General features: G+C 35.3%; 1 protein-coding gene across 3 annotated transcripts in view; it reads right to left on the bottom strand.

Moving 5' to 3' along the window:
- The window catches only part of PTPN4 (protein tyrosine phosphatase non-receptor type 4), a 112,656-nt gene that overhangs the window by 52,254 nt on the left and 38,124 nt on the right, over nt 1-22,278 (bottom strand). For all 3 annotated transcript variants that reach the window (XR_011152013.1, XM_069021003.1, XM_069021004.1), the window contains exons 2-10: nt 19,566-19,719; nt 12,941-13,048; nt 10,055-10,097; nt 9,880-9,958; nt 6,173-6,217; nt 5,874-5,926; nt 3,699-3,819; nt 2,550-2,637; nt 1,311-1,399 (exon numbers count right to left, since the gene is read on the bottom strand). Coding sequence is in view for 2 of the 3 variants with exons in the window: in XM_069021003.1 (XP_068877104.1) it covers nt 1,311-1,399; nt 2,550-2,637; nt 3,699-3,819; nt 5,874-5,926; nt 6,173-6,217; nt 9,880-9,958; nt 10,055-10,097; nt 12,941-13,048; nt 19,566-19,703 (764 nt within the window). In the remaining variant the exon portion in view is untranslated. The remainder of the gene's footprint in view (nt 1-1,310; nt 1,400-2,549; nt 2,638-3,698; nt 3,820-5,873; nt 5,927-6,172; nt 6,218-9,879; nt 9,959-10,054; nt 10,098-12,940; nt 13,049-19,565; nt 19,720-22,278) is intronic.

Below are 22,278 nucleotides of genomic sequence, written 5' to 3'. Positions count from 1 at the left end.
CACTATTATAAAGGCAGGTCTGACTGACCAGTACAGTAGTTTCACGCTTATCATTGCAAGATCCTGTTTTAATTTACCCTATAACCATGAAGACAGGAAATTTACATGCTTTGTCTCAGACTTATTTTTCTTCAAATACATATAAGTAAAATGTTCACCATGTTCAGTTGTACTGGCTGCAGATAACACTTTGATATAGCTTCGTTTTTTCTTTCTCTCTGAAAATCTACTAGAATTCAATCACTCACACTGTTTCTTAGCTTGGTAAACCACAAAATATATAACACCCTACAATGAAGCTCGAGACTAAGCTTAGCACAGAACCAGAATATCTCAGAAACTCACTGGGTTGCAGAAAAGATCAAGCACACATCAGCAGCAAACAAAAATGCAAAATCAGTAGCAAATGAACAGTTCTCATCATTTCTCTAGGATGAACAGGTTTTGTGCCTGATGAACTAATGTCTGTTATGATAATCTTATATGACTGACTTCACCCACTCAGAATGCAGCTATAGCAACTCAGTGACACAAGTAGTAAGGCTGTCAAAGTGGATTCCAGGCAAAGGAAACCAAGGGAAGGTTACTTCTGCAGGAACTACAAAAGGCATCAGGGAAGGTGATTCAACTTCTGTAGAGCACCACAGAGCACTTCTAAAGAGCACTACAGAAGTCATAGTACAGAAGAGAATTTCTCTTTCTTTCCTGATCTTATATGAATAAAGAGTAGGATCCCAGCTTAAGCAGTAGGATATTTAATGGGGATAAGTCCATCTTTACAGAACAGCTTTAAAACTATTTCAGATAAGAGACCAAATAAATGCCAGCATTTTCTGCACTAAATGCACTATCATAAAAAATATTATCTATGGATGAAGAGATTATAATATCATGAATGCTCCACCTCAGTTATTCAGAAGTACCATAACTACATTAAATTTAAAATTACAATTAACTTACAGGTCACAAAACAGGTAAGAGCAGTCCATCTCCAGGTTAATATTTTTCAATTCAACTGTCTCTTTAAAGACTGTAAGCTAGACAATCACACTGGCCCAGGCTATATGGTTAATTAAATATTAAGTATGCTTACAAACTCCTGAATTAAAATTCATTACCGTTTCATTAGAGTATCAAAGTTGTTTAAGAGCACAGCAGGCAGACCAGGACAAAACCCCTCCAAAAAATTTCCCATAGCACAACATAAGATAAATAATTTCAACATATGATACAACTCAAGTTTCAGTCTTTCTCAGAGTGGTAAAAATATTTTGAAATAGCAAATAAAAACATTAAACAGCTGTCCTTACCACTGAAAGGTATTAATTCGTACTCTGTTCTTAAAAATTAGTATTCCACCTGACATCACTCCAATCATTATTTCATTGTTACTCTGATCCTTTAAAAGAAAAGAGAAAATTACTTGGAAGAACAAAATAAATCTCTTGAGACTTCATATGTATTCATTCTCATCTCCCTCTAAACACACAAATTAATGTGGAACGCAATGTGTTTTAATAAGACAAATAAGAAATTAAATTATTCACTCATATTAAGGACAAACCTGAAGGTTTGCTCTGAGTTCCTTATAAGTTACCACAAAAATTTAACTTCTCAAGTTAGATCATCTGTCTTTCAACAACTTTGAAGAAATAAATACAAAAGTATTCTAGTTTATTAAGAACAGCAGCACTAATAGACTGGTTTGGCAATTGCTACACTAAAAGCAACCAGCAACTTCAATTCCTACCTGAAAGGAAATTGCAATCTCAGAACACAGAGAGGACAGATTCTAAAACAAACAATATTGTAAGCATATTTAAATAGCACGTTTTTCCTGAAATATCTTTGCACTCTAATCAAGCACATGCTATAGAACTCTCAATATGTGTGCAAAAGCAGTGGATACAGTGAGCAGCTAAGTGGGGTAAATTTCCAGTTCTATTCCAACTTTCTCTAGCCTTAGGGTATAGGACAAGAATACTTAAAAACTAGGGATGTCAATTACTAAAAATAATTTTATTTAGAGGCTTTGCAGAAATGGTAGCACTGTACTGACATGTTAAGATCATTTGCGTTAAGAGCTTGAGCTACTTGCTTTATCAGGTAAAAAACTAACACTATCAAATTATAGTACCTGACATTAACAGTTCACTCTGTATTTTGATGATTTATAATTTGGTTCTAGTAGGAACCAAATTAAATATTTTCAAAGCTGACAGATCCTTAAATATCAAATGCACATTCAACAAGCACATTTTTCTTATTCATCAGTAGCCAACTGAACTGGCATTCAAGCCAACAAAGCTCAACCTCATTGACACGCAGATAACTAAGCACAAATTTAAGCAAAGAAATACCCTCACTAGAGTGAAATAGTGGATATTCACTCGGTAAATCCCAGTTAGGCACCTAGTAAGATAATATTTTTTTCTTTTTTTCTCTTGTAAGCAGAAGCCAGGAAGGCTCACTAAAAAGGAAAGTGTGTTTTTCCATAAATCTCAGAGGAATCCATCCTTACATTGCAACACCAGTTCATCCAGACTTACCCTTGCATAGTGCAATTCAACTCCATAAAGTTCTAAGGTACGTGCTGTATTGAGATAATTGAACTCTGCTTCTGCAGGAGACAACCCTCTGAAAGAAAGCAGCTAAATCAGAAATGTTCTAACACGACCTCCCACATCAGGCTCCCCAGTGAGTGCAGACAGAAAATCTGCATTCATTTTACTACTTCTACCCCCACCCTGAAATCTGAATTTCCTTTCTCATGATAAACAGACTGTAACCCAAAAATATTAACAGAAAAGAATGTTTCCACAAGAACCAAGTCTTGACAAGAGCCCACAACACTTTTTATTTTAAAGCACCTTATCATTTAAATGTTTGTGGAGCCCTAGAATCTGGAAATTAGTTTTACAATCCTGTATTTGGCACTCGTAATTTAAATTACCATCAATTCATTTAAATGTCTTTACCCTAGCTAAGAGAATTTTCTAAGCCTTTATCTGAACTGTAACATAACATTCAGTAGTTTTGAAAGCAAACAACATGCCCCAATCAAGCAAATGTTTTACAAATACTGCTTACATTTTGTTAAATTTAGCTGTAACAAAAGGCACCTAAGCTCTAAAATATGAAGGAACCATCACTGGAAAGTACCACAATGTTACATACGGGAAAAAAAAATATTTTCCATTGCTTCATTGCCTTTTCCTCTTTCAGAAAGGTCACAGACTTGCACACAGGAAAGAGCAGATATTGAAGAAAAGGACTTTGTTACTTCTAAAGTAACTCTTTTACTGGTGAGAGCATCATGAAAACAAAGCCCCTATGCTCAGAACATTCCCCCAAGACCAAAAAAAACTCTTAAAGAAAATATATCCAGCTAAGTTAATATCCTAGATAATAACACAAGTACTGTTTTCAGAATACCTTTAACTTAACATATTCATTATTTCACTAATTTAGATATAGATATTCTGTATAGACCATCAATGGTATTTATTATACAGATAATCTCCAAAGAAATCACATTATCTTAAAAAAACCAACCAAAACCAACCAACCAATCAAAAAACCCAACACCCCACCCACCCTGAAACCTTTAAGAAAAAATACTATTTTGTTTTATATAATAGCACAGCATCAGCAGTCAGGATTTGACAAAGTCAGTATCTTCTGATGTAAATCCTTACATGTGCTGCTGATGTAATTTTGCTATTTCTTTTTCAAAGTCTTGAGGCTGGCTAGGGATGAAAGAATATTCTGAGAGGTAGCCTGGCAAGTTTTCTGAATGGTTGTAGTCTCCCAGCTCGGCTAAAATATTAAAAAGAGAGGTTATTGTTTATCACTGATGTACTTGGCATTGTGCAATGCCCCCAAATTCACATGAGTCTGCTCCCACATAATTTATGATCTACAGCAAACAAAAATAGAGAAGACATTTGAACTCCCCTTTTCCGTTTAGAATAAACAGTCACATTCTCAGTGAATACCATGGAGATTATTTAGAGAGAGCTTTGATTATGGTCTTATGAAGGAAGTTTGTAATGTTTAATTTTTAATAGACAAATTAATCCATAAATGCTGTTATTACAGCTAGCACTAAGCAGGATATAGATATATGTAGGATAGTATTCAATTTTTTTTTTATTATTTTACCTTTGCTTGTTTTCATATGATTACATGTTTTTATTCTTTTAACACTACAACTGCTATTTCATCATGAAGATCTGCAAAAACCACCAACTCATTCTGCACCAAGATACATTCAGAAGCATTAGAAAAATATTTTTTGCACATTCAGTTGTATGTACGGAAAGAAGTACACATATGTACATCTACACTGAAACTACTAAAAGTGTATTTACGTAATTTCTAACACTTTCCTAAAATTATAAGAAATAAATTACACTCACATTTTATAAAAAAAAAAAAATATAAACAACATTTGCTAAAAATACAGTCTTTGATGCTTTTGTAAATACAGTAGAAAAAAATTCAGCTTTAAATATCTGCAATCCCTGTAACAGATCTACAGTGATAGATAAGAAACATAAAACGAAAAGTGGAAAGACAACAGCAACACATCATGATGTGGGGTCCCGGGCAGGCCTAGTGACACTGACAAGATGGATGAAGGCACTTATGGAGCAGGAGGACGAGGAAAGGAAGGGAGGGTAGGAAAAAGCTTTGGGTCACTTGCATCAACACAAACAAATCCTATTTTAAATAATTTAAAAACTAGGAAATTGGGCCAGGTTTTGTAACAGAATGCATTCCTTGCTGAAATCCAAGAGTACAGGACTGAGATCTGCATCTGCTCTTTACATGTATTTATAAAGAATACAGGAAGTTTATTACTAGGCAAGTACAGAAAACATGAGATAGAGCTCTGTATGCTGAAGAACTTAATGGCAGCAGGATCTCATGGATAAATGTAAATACAATACACTGTGCATGCCCACCAATTCTACAATATTTAAAAAAAAAAAAACCCACAGTGCATTCTTAATACCCTAAAATGTTATCAAGTTTTCATAGTTCCCATTACATTATCAAATACTTTATCTCTTCTAAGACAACTCCCTATGGCATGACAGCATTTGCAGTACATTTTTCAGGCAGCTGAAGTGTGGGAGTTTTGTTTAAGAGAAACAAGTCCATTGATTGCCCTAGAAAAAGGTGACCACTTAACAAAACCATGCACAAAACATGACATTAACATTACTACACATTTTTAATGAAAATATTAACATGGACACTATTTGTCCAATATGTACAAAGTATACAAAGCACTAATGTGGATGTAAGTATCTTTAACAGTAGAAAAACACATGAATATAGATGAATTTATCAGGATTGCTTAATTTAATTTAAGTTTATGAAGAAAAACTGAGTGAGGAAGAAAACTAAATCTCAGTTTTCAAGACTCATCTATTCACTGGATGGCTTAAAATTCCCAAGATGGGTATTGAACTTTTTGGCCAGATATGACCAGAATTCCCTTTTCCACACTTATTTGGAGGTACACTGTATGGTATGTTAAAGATGTTTTAGTGTCTTAAGAAATACTTTTTAGTATCGTTCTCAAGGCAAAAGCCACAACTCTATGCCTCAGAATACCCAGGAATAAAAGAGTATTGATTTGGGGTTTTCTAACAGCATGGCTTTAAGTATTTTTTCCATCTCCAATTCAGCAAAATATGCTGGGGGAGGACAACCAATCAATTTCCTTAATCATGAGAAAATTAGCACCATGCCCACAAACACCACAATATAATGCCATACAAAGTGCATTAAGAAACTAATCAATAAGACTTTTTATATATTTCAGTACTAACAAGTACACAAACACTAATTATACTTACATTGAACAGCATAGGAAGCCAGAAGAGCAGCAGTATTGTAAGGACAGGGCAATCTGTTTTGTTTTTAAAATAAGAAATAAATAAAATTACGTATTTCATATGACATTTGGCTATTTTGAAAACCCTAGTCTTTTAGAGTCTATGGACAAATTTGACAGGTAATTATTATAAACACTTCAACTTCCATAGAGAGTGATTTATTCTTAATATATTTTAATTTTTGCAGGCAAAATCTCTCATTATTAAGTTTTTCTTGACCAAATTTGCATTTAATGTTTAATACAGCAAAAATGTCTTACCTTCCAGTAAGAATGTCCTGCTTAATTTGCAAAAAGTACTGGTACCTTATTTAGAAAAGCAAATAAAAAAACTATAATTAAAAATAGAATTATTCCATCATTTTTCATCAATTTAATGCATTTTTCTTTCAGTTAGTGCAAAACTAAAACTTGGCATTCTGCATGCTATTTCTTAAACTCTAATGGGAAAGAAATGAAACTTTGCTTGCTAAAATAATAATACAACTTTGTAAATTAAATTACTTACAGGCTATGAAGTCATACATTATATTTCATGAAAAGGCTACAAATTTCACATTCTTCCTGCTTTGTACAGCAACCACAAGTTGAAGTTTGCATCTGTATATGGAGGTACCCTCATAGGAATGATTTCTACTCCAGGTAGACAGAATTAATTTATTCTCACTGTGTTTGATACTACCGTGTTTTCATTTATCTTAATTATTCTTAGTATTTTGAAGTTACATTGTTATTACAAAAGTTGTGGACTCTATTATGTCAAACACCTCTCAATTAACTTCCCTTGAACTTCCACAAAGTTTTCTTTTAATTATGATGTGAAAAAAGCTTGTTTTAAAAATTAATCTAGTTTTTCCATGCCCACTCTTTCAAGTCAGGAAGGAGATGGATATAAGAAAAGGAATGGCCAAACACTTTAAAACAAACTATTTCCCACCAAGCAGGGGCAGCAGAAACACCATGACTTAAAAACTCCAACAAGCCTGAAAGTACAAACAAATTTCCCTCTAAATTACTTCCTTTGTTTCTCCAACAAAAATCAAGTATTTTGTTAATATATCAGAATGAGCCTTTTGTTCATTCCATTTAGTTCCTTCATATTGCACTCAGAGGTTTTAGAAAATTTCAAAAAAGTATCATGTTTATATAAAGTGGCAAATCACACTAGAGACTGCAATGGGGTAACAAACAAGACTTACTAAGGTGGCAGGATATTAGCAAAAGCTTAAATTTTCAGAAGAAAAATCCTTGCAACAGAGCATAAAAGCTGCTGTAGAATTTGTCTCTACTGCCTTTTTAATTTTTTAGTAATAGTTACACTGAGTGGCAAATTTAAACATCATTCCTGCTTTCTTATAAATTTATTTTGGCTTGGAACCTCCTACATTATTACTATAATAATAATAATCTGGTTTCCTTCTTGTAGTTCTGATTTAAAAGCTGGGATATACCCATTAATTATAAACACCAACATTACTTACGAAAAGCATCTAATATTAAATATTTGCCAATAATAATTTAAATTAAGAAATTAAAGCCAAAGTATACCACTTTATTACACTTAACATGATTTCTCGTAACTGTGTGGTCCTCAAAAAGTGGATTAACTACCACTTTAAAGGCTTCCATAAACATTTACAAATACACACACAGAAATCCAATAATTTACAAGCTATCTAACAGTAGAAAGGTAAAACATTCCATGTTTGAAAGAAAATAAGGGAAAACATTTGTGAACTGACAAGCTAAGATTAGTCCCTGTGCTCAGCTACTACAAAACCATCAAAGATTCTTTAAGTGACCAGAAAGGCAAAAAGCTTAGTTTAAAAGGTATTAACCTCAAGAAGTTAAAACTTAGACATGAGCTAGGCTTTAGAGACCTCAAAATACTTCAAATACTTAAAATGCATATTGAAACAAGAAGATAGATAAAGCAAAATTTCTTTACCAATTAATAAATGCAATAAATTACAAGTTAAATTTATATATTAAATGGATATGCTTCACATGCTTTGCTTGAGCATCTCTTCACAAATATACAGCTGCACCTCCATTTTATTTTTGTTTTTTTGGTATAAAGCTTTATCAGAAGTATTTCTTGGTAAAAAGGATACCTTGGTTAAGGGACACCAAGCAGAATTCACGTTCTGTCCACTGTTTTCAGTGAACAGTGAGGTTAATGGCTTGTTAGCCAACCACCCCAGTTTGAACACTGAAGCCTCACATATTATTGAGCAAAATGGGAAATCAATAGAAGCTTTAGCAAAGCAGATCAGCAAAAGCCTGAACAACTGACTCCACTAAAACAACAAAGGCAGCACTGCATTGCCATGTTTTCATCTTGCTTATATAGCTGTAGCTAGGAAAGGGCAGGACAGAATTATTGCTAATGGATTCAACGTCAATAAGCAATTCTTCCTGCCATGAGGAGAACTAATGAAGCTTCACTGCCTCCCAAGACAAGCTCCTGAAGCGAAGCTCTCCAACACACACTGAGCTCCCGCCGACCTCTCCTGACCTGGGGCATTCAAAGCTGCCTCGCTCACGTGAATTCACAGAGGTCTAACAAGGCACGAGCTTGCACTGAACCTTTCCCTGACATCCATTCACACTGCTTCATGTGTCTAGCCATTCCTCTGTTCTCATGGAATTTGTAAAAACGGAGCATTTTTGAATGCTGGAATTGTCAGAAGCTTGCACTTTCTTTTCTCTTTTTGAGATGGGAATACCGATTACGTGAAAGGACCCGTATTTGTGAAATGGCATCCAAACTTCACTCCAAAAAAGCCCATGGATAACTCTCTTTATAAGAATTTCAAATACAAATCAGTTTTCTCAGGGGCAACTAGGCCTATTAGCAAAAAAGGCAGAGCTGACCTAGATAAAGAAACCATACATTATTTCTCATTTAAAAGAAAGCTCCATTTATAGCTTTGTATTTAGAGAATAGCACTTGAACAGTTTTCTCCTTTATGGTCTACTTCACACTGATCAACATTTATCCTTTTTTTCACCTCCTCAGGAATACAACATATTTTACTTTAATTCAAATAACATGTTTTTCATTATTTTGATAGAGTAAATTGACAAATTTTCCTTGAGTAAATATTTCAGCAAAACAAAGTCTCATCCAGGATCTCTGGGACTCATTTTAGTGAATTCTGTCTGCATAGATATGTGCAAAATTTTGTCCAAAATATGACAAATCAAAGGAAATGATAAACAAATGTGGACTCAAATTTTCACAGTTTTGGTACTTAGGTTTCAAAAGCTATCCTCGATAATTTTTTTGAATGGGGCTGACCTGTTTTCAAGAATGGCCGACATCCAAAAATTCCAATCTGTCAAATCATGCCATTTATCTAGAGGGCCAGAAGTAATTAAAAATATGGAAAATTTGAGGCATTTCTTCAGGGCCTAATTGCAATTCGCAAGCCTCCTATTTTGATTCACACTGAGCATTTCCTTCAACAGATTTCCATACACTGCTATCAAAATAAGCTTCTGTGATTCAAACTAGCACTACAACCATAGAGACATTAATTTCATTAATGCCAAGCAGAAAACTAGGGGGGAGGAGGGTGTAAAAAAAATGCAGAATGCTCAACAATTTTTTAGTCACAAAGGAGAACACAAGTAAGGATAGAATTAAATTTGTACTTATTGGTAAATACTGGGATTAAGTTTTTCCTCTGTTCTCTATTTTCCCTTTTTCTGTTTCTACTTGGTAGTATTTGCTTCATGTAGTTACTTCATTTTGTATATAAATTCATAAATTTATTCACAGAGGCTTTTTGTTATATTTACTTGGTACAACTGCATAGTTCACATCTCTAATTATTAGAGAAAATTAGAAGCTTATACATACAACAAGAATGAGCTAAAAGAAAATTTCCATGTTATACTACCTTAAAGAAATTAATGATTGTTCTAGAAAAGTATTTTATTGACAAAGCAGCCAGACCTACCTTGTATATTCTTCTTGGAGCTTGTTTGGGTCACTTACAAAAAACTTAACTCTGAAGTTCAGACTGTGAGGAGATCCTCCTATGGTCAAGAAAAGTTATTTCTAATTAATCAGGGCACCCTGGAAAAATAGCATAATAACAATAGATGAATTGACGAAATACATACATTACTCACTTTTTAATTGTTTCCTGATAGGTTTGTTTGGATCCAACCACCTCTGGAAAGAGACAAATTATAACACCAACTTCAGAGAAACAAAGTACAAATCATAGCCTTATACATCAAGAAACTGGTGCTTTTCTATTACTTTTTACTTGGTCTTTTACCAAAATGTCCCACTGGCATACACAGGCTTATTACTGATTCTGGAGACATCACCACTATCATCAACAATTGCTACTACTCTTCTTCCCCCAAGATTAACATATGTTGTCCAGATACTTGTTTTACAGCAATAATTCTACTCTGAGTTGCTTCTGTGATTGTCACAGGAGCCTGAGAGAGGTCAGAACCCAATTACGCTGTGTTTAACAACCTTCAGCTACTCTTTAAGAAGAACTACCTGTGGCAGCAAAGAGCTGTAAGCAGGCTCATTTACTCAATGCAGAAGTTAATTTAACTACTTCCAGTACTTCTGACTCTGGATTTTGCAGGTCTGGCACATCCAGGGAGTGATCCCACTGGTTCACAGGTTCTCTTCAAATTCTCAGCCTGAGTGTCACCACTGGTACATCACTAACTGGGATCTTGGAAACCAGAGACTCAGCACTCAGCCTACTGGATTAAGGACTACAGAATAATTTTACTAAACAGTGCCATATCTTGAACATTTCTACAGGAGAACACTGCTTTGTACAGGCAGAACTTTATAAAAACCAATGTGGCAAATTTCAGATAAAAGTGTGGCTGCCCGGAGAGTTCTGCAAGTTGTTTAAACCACTGCCCATCAGCAACCCAGCAGTCTCTGTACATATCAACACAGTCCAGCTAACTCCGAATTCCATCTTTGGTATAAATATTGTTCAGTTCCTCATGTTACCTTGCAAGGCAAGTCCACAAGCCTCAGGAAATGGTTATACAGGCACAGTTCCTATGGAGTGACAGACATCTAACCCTGTACAGTATGTGACTCCCTCACACTTATCGCAGGGCTTTTTATTTTTTCAGGTGAGGGAGGAGGAAGTAAACACACAGGGTACCTGAGCTACCTGATACACATTATGGATCTGAAGCTAGCCCTGTGTCATTTTATTCATGAGGAATAACAAATAATGATGATTAGATCCATGTGCTGTATCTTTGTAGTAATTAACTCAAGAGGAAGTAAAGAGACAGTTTGATACAGCCTCAAAAGCATGATTATTTAAAAAAAAAAAAGCTTCATGCAGGATCAATTAACTTTTAAGACTAATGTAAAGGCTTAAAGAACACTCTAGCCAGAGATATATATGAACTTTATATAAAAATCTTTCAAAACATGTTGAAAGATACTTGATTTTTACTTTGATATTAATATTATAAAAAAACCCCAAGGCTTCTGCAATTCATGAGATCCATGTTTAAACACAATGCTGGAGGTTTCACACTCAGTTAGCAGGATCCCCTTTTACCCATCATCTTTTATCTTCTGCTGCATTAACTGTATCTTAGCAATATTCTGCTGTGTTATTTCACAAATAGCTAGAATATTTGTTAATCCAGTATGGTTTCCTTGTCCAAATGAACCAAGTGTAAAAGTAAACATATCAAAAACTGAAATTAAGTCAAACCCATACATGCTTCAAGCTTGCATGACTAATATTGGTAACATTTCTTTTTAGCTCTGACACACTGTTTTCATGGCAACTAGATATGTGCTGAAGAGACAAAATATTTAGAAAAAAAATACAAAATCTTTAAAGTATGTGCTGGTATCAAATACTTAAGTCATTCTTTCAGACTAACCCTTAACCAGATCCTTCTATTACAGTGTTGTGTTCATATGCTTCCAGACAGATAAACGAAAAGTAAGAGAGCTTAGAGGTCTACCCTCTGGAAAGCCAGATAAATTTCTGAGTGTCGAGTAAAATATTGAGTGATATTCAATTAAATACTTCTTAAACAAAGCTGAAAAATAATTCAGCCTTTTCTTCTGCTTGCGTATGTTTCTTCAGCCTGGAATAAAGTTTAGAATAAAAATACTACAGAGGCCAGTCCACCAATGTCTTACCAGAACTACCAACAAGTGAATGTGGCTGACTTTTGATACACAAGCTGGGAGGTTAAGTTTTGACCCCATCACTGCGCTGCACATATAATAAGAACTAGGTAGAGAACTATAAGGAGTAATACTTAGCTAAATTGCACTTTAAAACAAGTATTGACCATTTGATACCTATAAAAGGAAGTATCCAAGGAATGTTCTTTATGCAATCATGATCTCCACAGTACCACTGTAACTAGTGCAGTAAATGTTACATTTGCATCTCTTTATTTCTACTGGTGATTTACAGAGTTTCAGTTGTGCACAATTTCCTTTCAATTAAAGCCCATGAACTATTGCAAATACTCATTTTCAAGGGAGTCCCTTCTTTGTTAAGGTGATGAGATGACTGCCCTTGTCAGATAGTGGACTATACGAAGCACTGTTGAAAGATCACCAGGTATCTGGGCGAGAAATGGAAACTCCATGCATGAAAATCTAAAATCCCCTTGCTATTCTGTAAAATCCTAATGACAAAAACAAACAAACAAACAAACCACAGAACCAATTTAAAACATATTTACTATTTTTAACAATGATAATGCAATCTAGCAAACAGATACAATAAAACAAGCAATATCCTATTAAGGTATTATTTCATAAGCACAGAACTCAGTATTTTACTCCAAGCCTGTGACTATTAACATGTAGCTTTATCACAACTACAAGATGATACAGGCCCTCGCAAATGACACACTTGGGGAAGATGGCACAATCTTGCAATGGTTTCTATTTACCTCTCTTTAAATAACACAGAGGACAGTGATGAACATGCTTATGATTTTTAAAACTGTACTTATAAAACAGAGTCAACTTACAGGGTTATCAGTAGATTCATCAGCCAACTGTAAACCAAAGTAATCTCTCTCTGTCAAATCGAGATGCTTGAAGACTACGTCCAATAGAACTTGGCCCTGATCATGTTTCTGCAGAGAACAAATACAGACCTTTTCTTTAATGAACAAATACATAACTGGACATACATATTTCAGGCAGGTACAAGACATATAAATTCTTTCAGATGTGCTCTAGCAGCAGTATTTTATATATCACAAAGTGTATCCCAGCAGCACTATTTTTAAATGAGCTTCATCTCTCTTCTTGAAACATATGTAAGGAAATCATTTTTCTTCTCTGTCATTTTCTGACAGTAAGAACTTCTCACTTCTCAGCTAGCTACATGATTATTTCTGAAAGCCTTTCATTAGCCAAATTTGATATTTAAAAGGAGTACTGAAAAACAGAAAAGAAAAAAAAGTTCAGGAATTTATAATAAAGAGCTTGGTGCAAACAAGAATCTTGTTTGGGTCACTGAATTCAAATGTACAGGTCTGTACAAATTATTCTCCCTTATCTGAAAAATCTATTCCTGATTTTAAATGAACCAGCATATTGAAAATGTTTCCAAAGTTTAATGGCAGAGATAGCTGGAACAGCCAAATATCTAACCAAGATGTGTCGTTTACATACGTTCTAAGATAGCACTTCACTCTAAATGAATTAATTCAAATTAACTGAGTAACAGTAACACTTCTTTTCAGAGTCAAGTGAACAAACTTGATTTCTACTACAGGGACAAATGTTACCCACAGAATGATACAAAAAGAAATCTGTAGTTGTTAGTACCTAGCAATTTTTTGCCTAACCTGAAAATACTGCCAACACAGTAATTGAAACGCTGAGTGTGTCAATACAACAGGACTCACTAAACACATTTGGTGAAATCTGAAGGGAATTTCCCAAAGAAGTTAAAGTGTCATAGCATCTTGAAATACAAAAGATAAGCAAAATTCTGCAAGAACTGTCAAACAAGAAGAAATATGAAAGAGATGATTGATACATTTTCCACTCAGATTTTCTACTTTTCTGTCACCAAGCAGAGAAGCTTCTAATAATCTTCTAGGTGCCAAGTATTACTGCTACTGCAGTGGATTTGATACATCTTGCCTTGTTTACTGTAGGCAGTAAGATATTGTAGAGTTTTAAAACAAAAAATCCCTGCTGTTCTGCTCCCAAAGGACCCCACTTTGCATAGAGATTATATAACAATTTACCTTTACATCTGTTAAAATAGAAGTATGTAACTAAAAGATCAAGAGAAGGTTGTAAGAATTTCATTAATATCCATATAAGAGAAAAATCTACAAAACTACCTCCAGACATTTGCTAACATCTAAGAGCATCCTATCAAAACTAACTTTTTTGTTCAGATGAAATTACACTGAAGTTGAATAAACTGTCAGAGGCAGTTATTTGGGCCTAAAAACTCCTAGAAACACAATAATTTATTTCATAATAATTCAAAAAGTAGAGAATAATTATCCACAAATTATGTTTGAAATAATCCCAGGAGGACAATCATACCCATAGCTCTGTACATAAGTTGAAATTACATAAGGGATATATTTCAGGTCCCATATAAATCTGGCTAAATTGAAGTGACCCAAGACTTGGTGTATTTACTTTTCAAAAGACCTTATTTCTTTTGAAAATGTTAGAGAAAATTTCTTGATCTTTAACAAAATGTAGCACCATTGTTAAAAAGTTCACCACTGAAAAATCTTCACAAATTACTAAAAGCAAGCACAGAAAAAAACAGATTTTAACACAATAAATGTTCAACAGCACAAATGCATACGGCATTTTTTATATACAATCCAAATATATTCACTTTAATTTTTACTAAATTAGGAGTTTCTATTATATTTTGAAATAAACCAATAATCAGTTCAGGTTTTACAGCAAATAAAACGAATTTTACAATTACATACCAACACTAATTGCCTCTTGGCACTTTTCCCACGTAGATTTAAATAAGAACACAAACTAAGATCTTACAACAGTAACTACCAGAAAATGGGAGATGTCTGAAACCCAAGTTTGGCCTTGCAATTACCACAGCTGACACATTACTTCCTCAAACAATATACAGATAATATCTCTGTAGCTTTTTCCAATCTAATCCTGACAATGTATACTGTTTCTTAAATACATGATGTTTCCTAATGAAAAAGCTTAGAACTGGCTGATCAGTCTGAATTAAGAAATACAGCACATCATTTCACGACCGCAAGGAAGGTATTTGTCCTGCAAATTGAGCAGCAAATTTGGTAAGAGAAGACAGGTTTCAACATGAAGCATTTGTTTGGTTCACAGTGTTTTACTCAGTGCAAAATAAAGATAAGCATCTAGCAAAACCAGACCTCAGCTTAACCCATCTCTGACATTTATGTAAGTGTTGCAGCTTGCCAAAGCAGATGAAGGTCACAATCCTGCTTGTTGAGAAAGATCCAAAATATTTGTAATACTATCATAACATTGAATAGCTGCACAAAATTATAAAAAGTATGATAGCAAGTTTAAAAATCTGATTTTTTTTATAAAAAAGCAAACCCAATACATGTAGATGAGCATAAAAAGAAACTTGCTTTGTTGCTATAGATACAAGTTAAACATTATTTCCTCATAAAATAGGAAATAATGAAAACATGTATGAAAAATGGAAACTACCTAACACAAAACTGCAGGAGTTAGACACAAAAACATCCACTTTTTCTCTGAAATGAAGAATTAGACAGTTATATGTACTTGTTAGTCATTGCTCAAGGCAGAGTATCTCAGAAATTTTGGCCTTTTAGACCAGATTTGACTTAAACACTAGACATCAACACGTTAACTGTACTTTATGAACTATTTATCATCTAGTACCACTAGATACTTACAGATTCATTTCTAACTGCAAAACGATTGCCACTTGTTCACAAACACCATGTTGGAAAATTGAGGCAGACACCTGCAGTCACACAGGTTTGATGCCTGCTTACCAACCGCCACCCTCTTCTCACTCTGCATTACTGACATTCTGGTTTTGTTGCTGCCAACACAACTGGCTGCATCCACAGCAAACACCACGAGATACTGCTGCCATATCAGCCCAAACAAACTTGGACTTCTGATGACAGAGGAAGGGGACAACAGGTTCTGGGCTTTCCTGGAGCAGGTCACAGCTCTGCTGCTCACATGTTTGTGGGATGCTGTGCTGCTCCCTCACTACTGACAACACAGGAACCTTTCCCCTGGAAGCTCACCGCAGTGCCGGGGGTTGCTGCTCCGGGAGGTGCATTCCCTAACACTGCACAACTTTCTCCTTTCCTTCTACAGCTGATGCTATTATTTTAATCTTTCTTTGTCAAAGAAAAAAGGGCAAGTAATTACGTAATGCTGGAGATTAAACTATTAAAAATTTTAACTTCTAAAATTATAGGGGAGTGGTATGGGGTTTTTTTGTTTGGTCGGTTCTTCTCTTCTTTCATTTGAGTTATTTTACAGGTTTTCAGATTTTACTTCCATTAGAGTGTAAATTCATTAAGTTTGAAGAAAGTTCTGGGATAGTAAAGGCTTCAAATTGAAACATTTGTCCATGACCACTAACCTTGCTCACAGAACAACCCAGCCCATCTACCTTGACTTAGTTTCCCCTCAAGTTTAGTGTTATCCCTAGTGTTATCTGTGTACTGGCTTTCAGGGAGTACAAGTAACCCAGCCTGCATGGAAAAGATATAATTTATTTAAACAAGCAATTAAAACAAATTAAAGTAATTTGATCTTGAAGAAACAGTTTTACAGGGATGCAAATCATCCTGATCACGTTGTTACGTCAGCCTCCTTTCTTCCAGCTATGTTTTCTATTGAAGTCTACTTTTCAGGATTGAAGGAAGATTTCTTCATTTGGTAAGCAGAGCATTTTAGAGAAAGGATTTCTACTCCTCAAACATATGCACAGGTTAATTCCAACTGATTCTTCTGCCTGGAACGAATGCAGCCTTTGTCTGGCTACAGTCCATGGGGATTATCTGGTTTGATTAGTTACGCTCTCTACAAGGTAAGGCTTAGCACAAAGGTGCCTTTCTTGCAGATCAATGGAAAGGGCTGGTTGAAATGTGAACTTAGAACATCACATAAATTATCAAGAGACACAGTCTGTGATCAGCACTTTGCTGTTGGAGAAGAAACAGCATTTGAGTACATTTTTATTAATACACCACTGCATTCTCCAGATGATTAAGTTTTACAATCATTAGCATACAGAATACCTATAGCAATCACCAGGATGGGAAAAAAAAAGCGCTAATTTATTTGATGGTATCTTTGTTCTTCCTATTTTGAAAACAATTCCATAAATATTTATGGTTAACTATAGTGTCAACCACAATAAAGTAAAACAAAGCTATAAAACCTGAGAACCTGTATACCATGTAGGTTACATTTGCTACGAATGAATACTTTATTACTCCCTATTTGTGAAAAAACAGACTGAGGCTAAGACCTGAGATCAGAATGTTCAGCACCAAGGAACTTTTTATTCCCTAGACTCAGTTTTAACAGACAAACTTGCAGGCTGATTTGTATAAGCAGTAAAGCATGATCCATGCAACTAAAATATTTAGTACACTAGGGAGGTGGTAAGAACATATTACATTATTTTTTATTGGGAGACACAGAACAGACATTTGAGGATTTATACCTGGTGATTCTGCTTTTCTGAGCGGCACTCATGTCCTCTAAAAACATACAGCTTTTGAACACCTAGATTGAAGAGAAGCACATCTCCCATACCTACTGCCCAACAATTATTCCTTATTTTACCCATTTCTTATTTTCCTTGTAAGAAAAAACTGCAAGACAGATACTTTAATGGAGTACTCATGCACCTGAAAGCAAAGATGACAACATTTACAACTTCTTGTGCACTTCTAATGCTTTATATCCAACTACATTTTGCACATACTGCATTTTGGCAGGCAGTATAGACTGGGAAACTCTTAGCAAGGATGAGACGTTAAGAGATACAGAAAAGGGGAAAGGATATAGAAAAAATTACCCCAGAAGGGAAATGAGGCTTGATGTTGATAAATTAAAGTCTTTGAATATTCATCCCTCAGCTCCATCATCCAAAATTCCCACACTTTACTACTGAGAAGTCCTGAAAAATTAAGTCTTTTTTGAATGAACTACAAAAATGCCTCAAGAGAATATCCTAAACCCTTCTATCTTGACTGATATATCTGAAACAAATAACCACCAGATCTGCCTCTGAACCTTAAGCCTCTTGACTTTGGATCCCCACAAGTTTTTGCCAGATAACAGATTTCACTTTGGATGAGCAGAGGCAGGCTCTAACCACTGATTACAGAACTGCAAAATGCAACCCCTCTCAGAAATCTTCTCTGAAACCTTCAAATATATCAATATCCTTACTGAACACTGGATATCAGAATTCAATATAATTACTGAGCATTAGAACTTTTTCAAATGGTCTGAATTAGACTTGTCCATGCAGACTTGACAACTGCTTCACTTTCTCCTTCACTTCCCATCTGAAGTCTCACAGCCTTATTTAATACTCATACACTCCATTTGCTGAAGTTCAACTTCCTTTGGAAAAATTTAATAATCATGCCACCTGTTAACTTTTACCATTGCATTATTCAACCTTTCTCCATATAAGTCATCAATTCTATAGCTTAAAAAGTAAAAGTAGAGTTCTACTACCACAGAAAAACCTACAGCTTCCTTCCTGTTGAGTTCTGGTTCTCCTCACACAAAGATGACCTTAAACATTTTAATGTTTTCTTGTGAGGTCCTTGCCAATTTTTCATGGTGTTTTTTTTTCTCAAGAAGTTGGAAGAAAGGGTTTTACTTGTGTAACACATACACAGCACCATGCACATTTTCATTTTAACTCTTTAACAAGATTACAGATTAGAAAATGGGATGAATGACCTATTTTAAATTCCAGGTTCATGCATAAAAGCTGTTGGTTTTTTCCATTAGCAGATCTCAGCAACAGTATTCAGCAACCACCTTTCCATTTTCCTTCCTGCCATTCTCATTAGTGTAGTAGAAGGTGGTGAAGCTTAAGTGAGGGAAATCACAGAAGAAGAATACTATCTGAAAAAAGCAGAGCAGGGAGATACTTTAAGATGGTAGCTGTGACCAAGTATAACCATACAGGTGATTGAACACAGTTGGCTACACAGGTACAGGAAGAGTTCCCACTCCACCTTAGCTGTGGCTCAAAATACAAAAACCAAAATGCAGCAGAACAAAAGCTTCATTCAACTCAATGGCAAAACTGTCCTCCATTTCCACTGGACACCTTTAATCCATGAAGAGAATTACTAGAAATAAATTATGCTTTGTACACTGGATTTTGAAATGAAGCTGTGTTAGTATTACAGAGGATGCCAGAATGACTAAGTTCACAGTAACACTGTGGACGTGTACAAGCATGCCTGCCTGAACACAACTTCCCCTTTTATTCGCTACTTAACACTGTTTCAAAGTCAAACTCCAGCCATCCAAATGCAGCAAAGGAAAGCAAGGCTGGGATATTGATTTGCAATAAGCCAGATACTGATTTGCAATAAGCCCATTACTTACATTAACTCTGAAAGCTTGTACAGTGTTATCCAGGAGAAGAATGTTGCAGACCACCTCCGTATGCTGCCTGTCTCGTGCCAGCTCAGATGCTCGTACATTGTAGGTTCTGCCAGCAGGCAATCGGAAACGTGCGGTCATTACTGTCCACACAGGTCTACAGGCAAAACAAACAGAAAATTAAAAAGAGCCCAAAAAATGCAAATGCAAGAATGTCTCACTTCAAAGAAAGGTGAACATACAGCAAGCTCATTATTTAAAAACTCCATTACAAACAAAAGAAAAATGAATACTAAATTTACAGTAGCCAATAACAAAACAATGTCTTACAAGTTACAACACAACCTTATACCAAAATACCCAGTCCCTTACTTTCTGCCCACTGTCCACACCCTCCCTATCTTAAAGTTGTTTTGTGGGTTTGCTGGGTTTTTGTTGGGTTTTTTTGGTTTATTTTTAAAGATTCACGACAACGTTTTCAATTCAAAAAGTATTGTAATTGTTGGGCATCATGGCTACCAGCTTCCCGATACTAGATGCAATTAAGTAACTAATTTCAGTGCAAAACAGCAAAAACAATGCTTACATAAAAAGCTTTATAGAGAAAAAGAAAATAGCAAACACACAAGACTTTGATGCATTATTCTGCATCAAGGCCTGTGCATTCACTGTAAAATCATTAAACATGAGAATGCACAGTGGTAACAAAAACATAAGCATTGTTTTTCCCCCCCCTTTTTAAAAATTTCAAAATGAATAGTTTAATGTTTGTCAAATACTGAATCTTCTATGTCAATTTGTTTAGATTTACACATCTAGTTTGGGAGCACAAACAATTCTTATCCTCTCAGTAAGCAACCGTGACCATCACAAGTCTACACCCTGTGCTGAGAGCCGATAAATAAAATGCAAGAATTTGCTTCCACTTTTCAAATCTAAGATACTGATGCTTATCATCCAGCCCCAGTCCAGCACAGTCCTTATGTGCCCACCTGAAACTATCAGCTCTATCCAATGATACCAGCTACTTTGTCAAGTGCCTCACAGGATCAGGGCCTGTGATTCACTTAATTACACACTCAGCAAACTATTTCTACATCCTTTAACAAGGGTGTAAGCAAACAAAGTTTCATAACTTAAGTAGAGAATAGGTTGAGACATAAAATACCTTATGACTAGAGTAAAAGAACACAGCTATTCTCAAAACTGAATATAAAATGATTGATTTTCCTTATCTTGCATATGATTATGAAGCCTTCAAACACATCTACACATTAGCTTCACATTTGAGGAGGGGGAAGGGAGCATATAATGAAAAAAAAAAAAAGGAGAATTTAGCAGAGGACAGCAAACATTCCAGTAGTGATTAGAGAGCTTGCATGGATCATAAGAGGCATCTGTGCCCCTATATACATAAACAAAGAGGGAGGGGGGTAAGGAATGAAAGATCAATCCCTCCTAAAAAGTTGGTAACTTAGATACATAGGCTCTCATGGGAAAGTGGAAGACCAAGATCCAAGCTGGGACTTTACAGATTTATTTTTTTTTTACATCTTTCCACTGCCTCCATACAACCTCCTGAGCAACTGCCCTAAAAACCCCTGAGGTATTTTGCTTTTCTAGATCACATCTTCGGCACTTTAAGTATGACCACACACCTCAGACAAAAAAATCTTCTTGATAATAATCCATCCTTGCAAAATGCTTCAGTTTTGACTTACCCAGCATTTTCAGATTAACAAGTACTTGCTTCCTCACCAGACAGCTTTTTTATTTTGGCTATTCAAGTCACTCCGGCTTCAGAACTGCAACGCTGTACTCATGCAGAACTACAGCAAGTTTATTTTTGTTTTCCTAAACTAACATGACAAACTGAATGATACAGACACCAGATAAAGCCACCAGCTGCTAAATTTATGACAGTGTCTTAATGACCAATTTATGAAAAATTGTGCTGCAAACATTAAAGCTCTCAAGTAAAGCCTAAAAACAAAGTCCATCTGACAACTCCTCATGGAGAGGCTGCTTCTGCTATATCTGCTACAGATATCAAAAGTATAAAGCAGGAGACAACCTTAAATAGAGAAGAGGAATTGAAGCTCCATACCAGTGATCTGAGCCAACCACATAAAATTTCACAGTGTTCCGCCACACAGACACAATCTAAAAGCCAAGCTCCTTACCAATCATAATGGCACAAAGGTTGGCATTATCAGTGCAGAACTGATAACTACTGCCAAGACTTTAGGATGGTATTTGCTGCTGACCTGAAACTAAGAAGGTTTCAGAAAAGCACACAATTAGATTAAAACCAGTTTCTCCATACCACAGAAACAACCCTTAGGCAGGCATATTTTACAAGGATTTGAAAAAGTAACAAATCAACCAAGAAACATGAGTGTAATCTTCAGAGCGCTTTTCCACAAATACAAACACTAGTGCACAAAGGACTGGTCAGCTTTCAAGTAAGTACTGCAAGCCTCACAAATCCATTTGGTAGTGAGCTAGGAGGGTCTAACTCAACAATACAGTTTTGCAGCAGAAGGGAAAAAAAAACCCAAGACTTGTTAAAAGCTAGAAACCATCATGTTTTAAGAGACGAAAAAGGCAAGTCTCACCTTTTCTCCTGCTCTTTACTCTATTTTTGTCTTATTTGCTGATCAAGACAAGACCAGCAATACTTCTTCCTTCCTCATCATCGCCTTAAACTAGACAG

The sequence above is a fragment of the Aphelocoma coerulescens genome, chromosome 7 (assembly GCF_041296385.1).
Source record: "Aphelocoma coerulescens isolate FSJ_1873_10779 chromosome 7, UR_Acoe_1.0, whole genome shotgun sequence".
NCBI lineage: Eukaryota > Metazoa > Chordata > Aves > Passeriformes > Corvidae > Aphelocoma > Aphelocoma coerulescens.
This window is presented reverse-complemented; position numbering and strand designations above follow the sequence as displayed.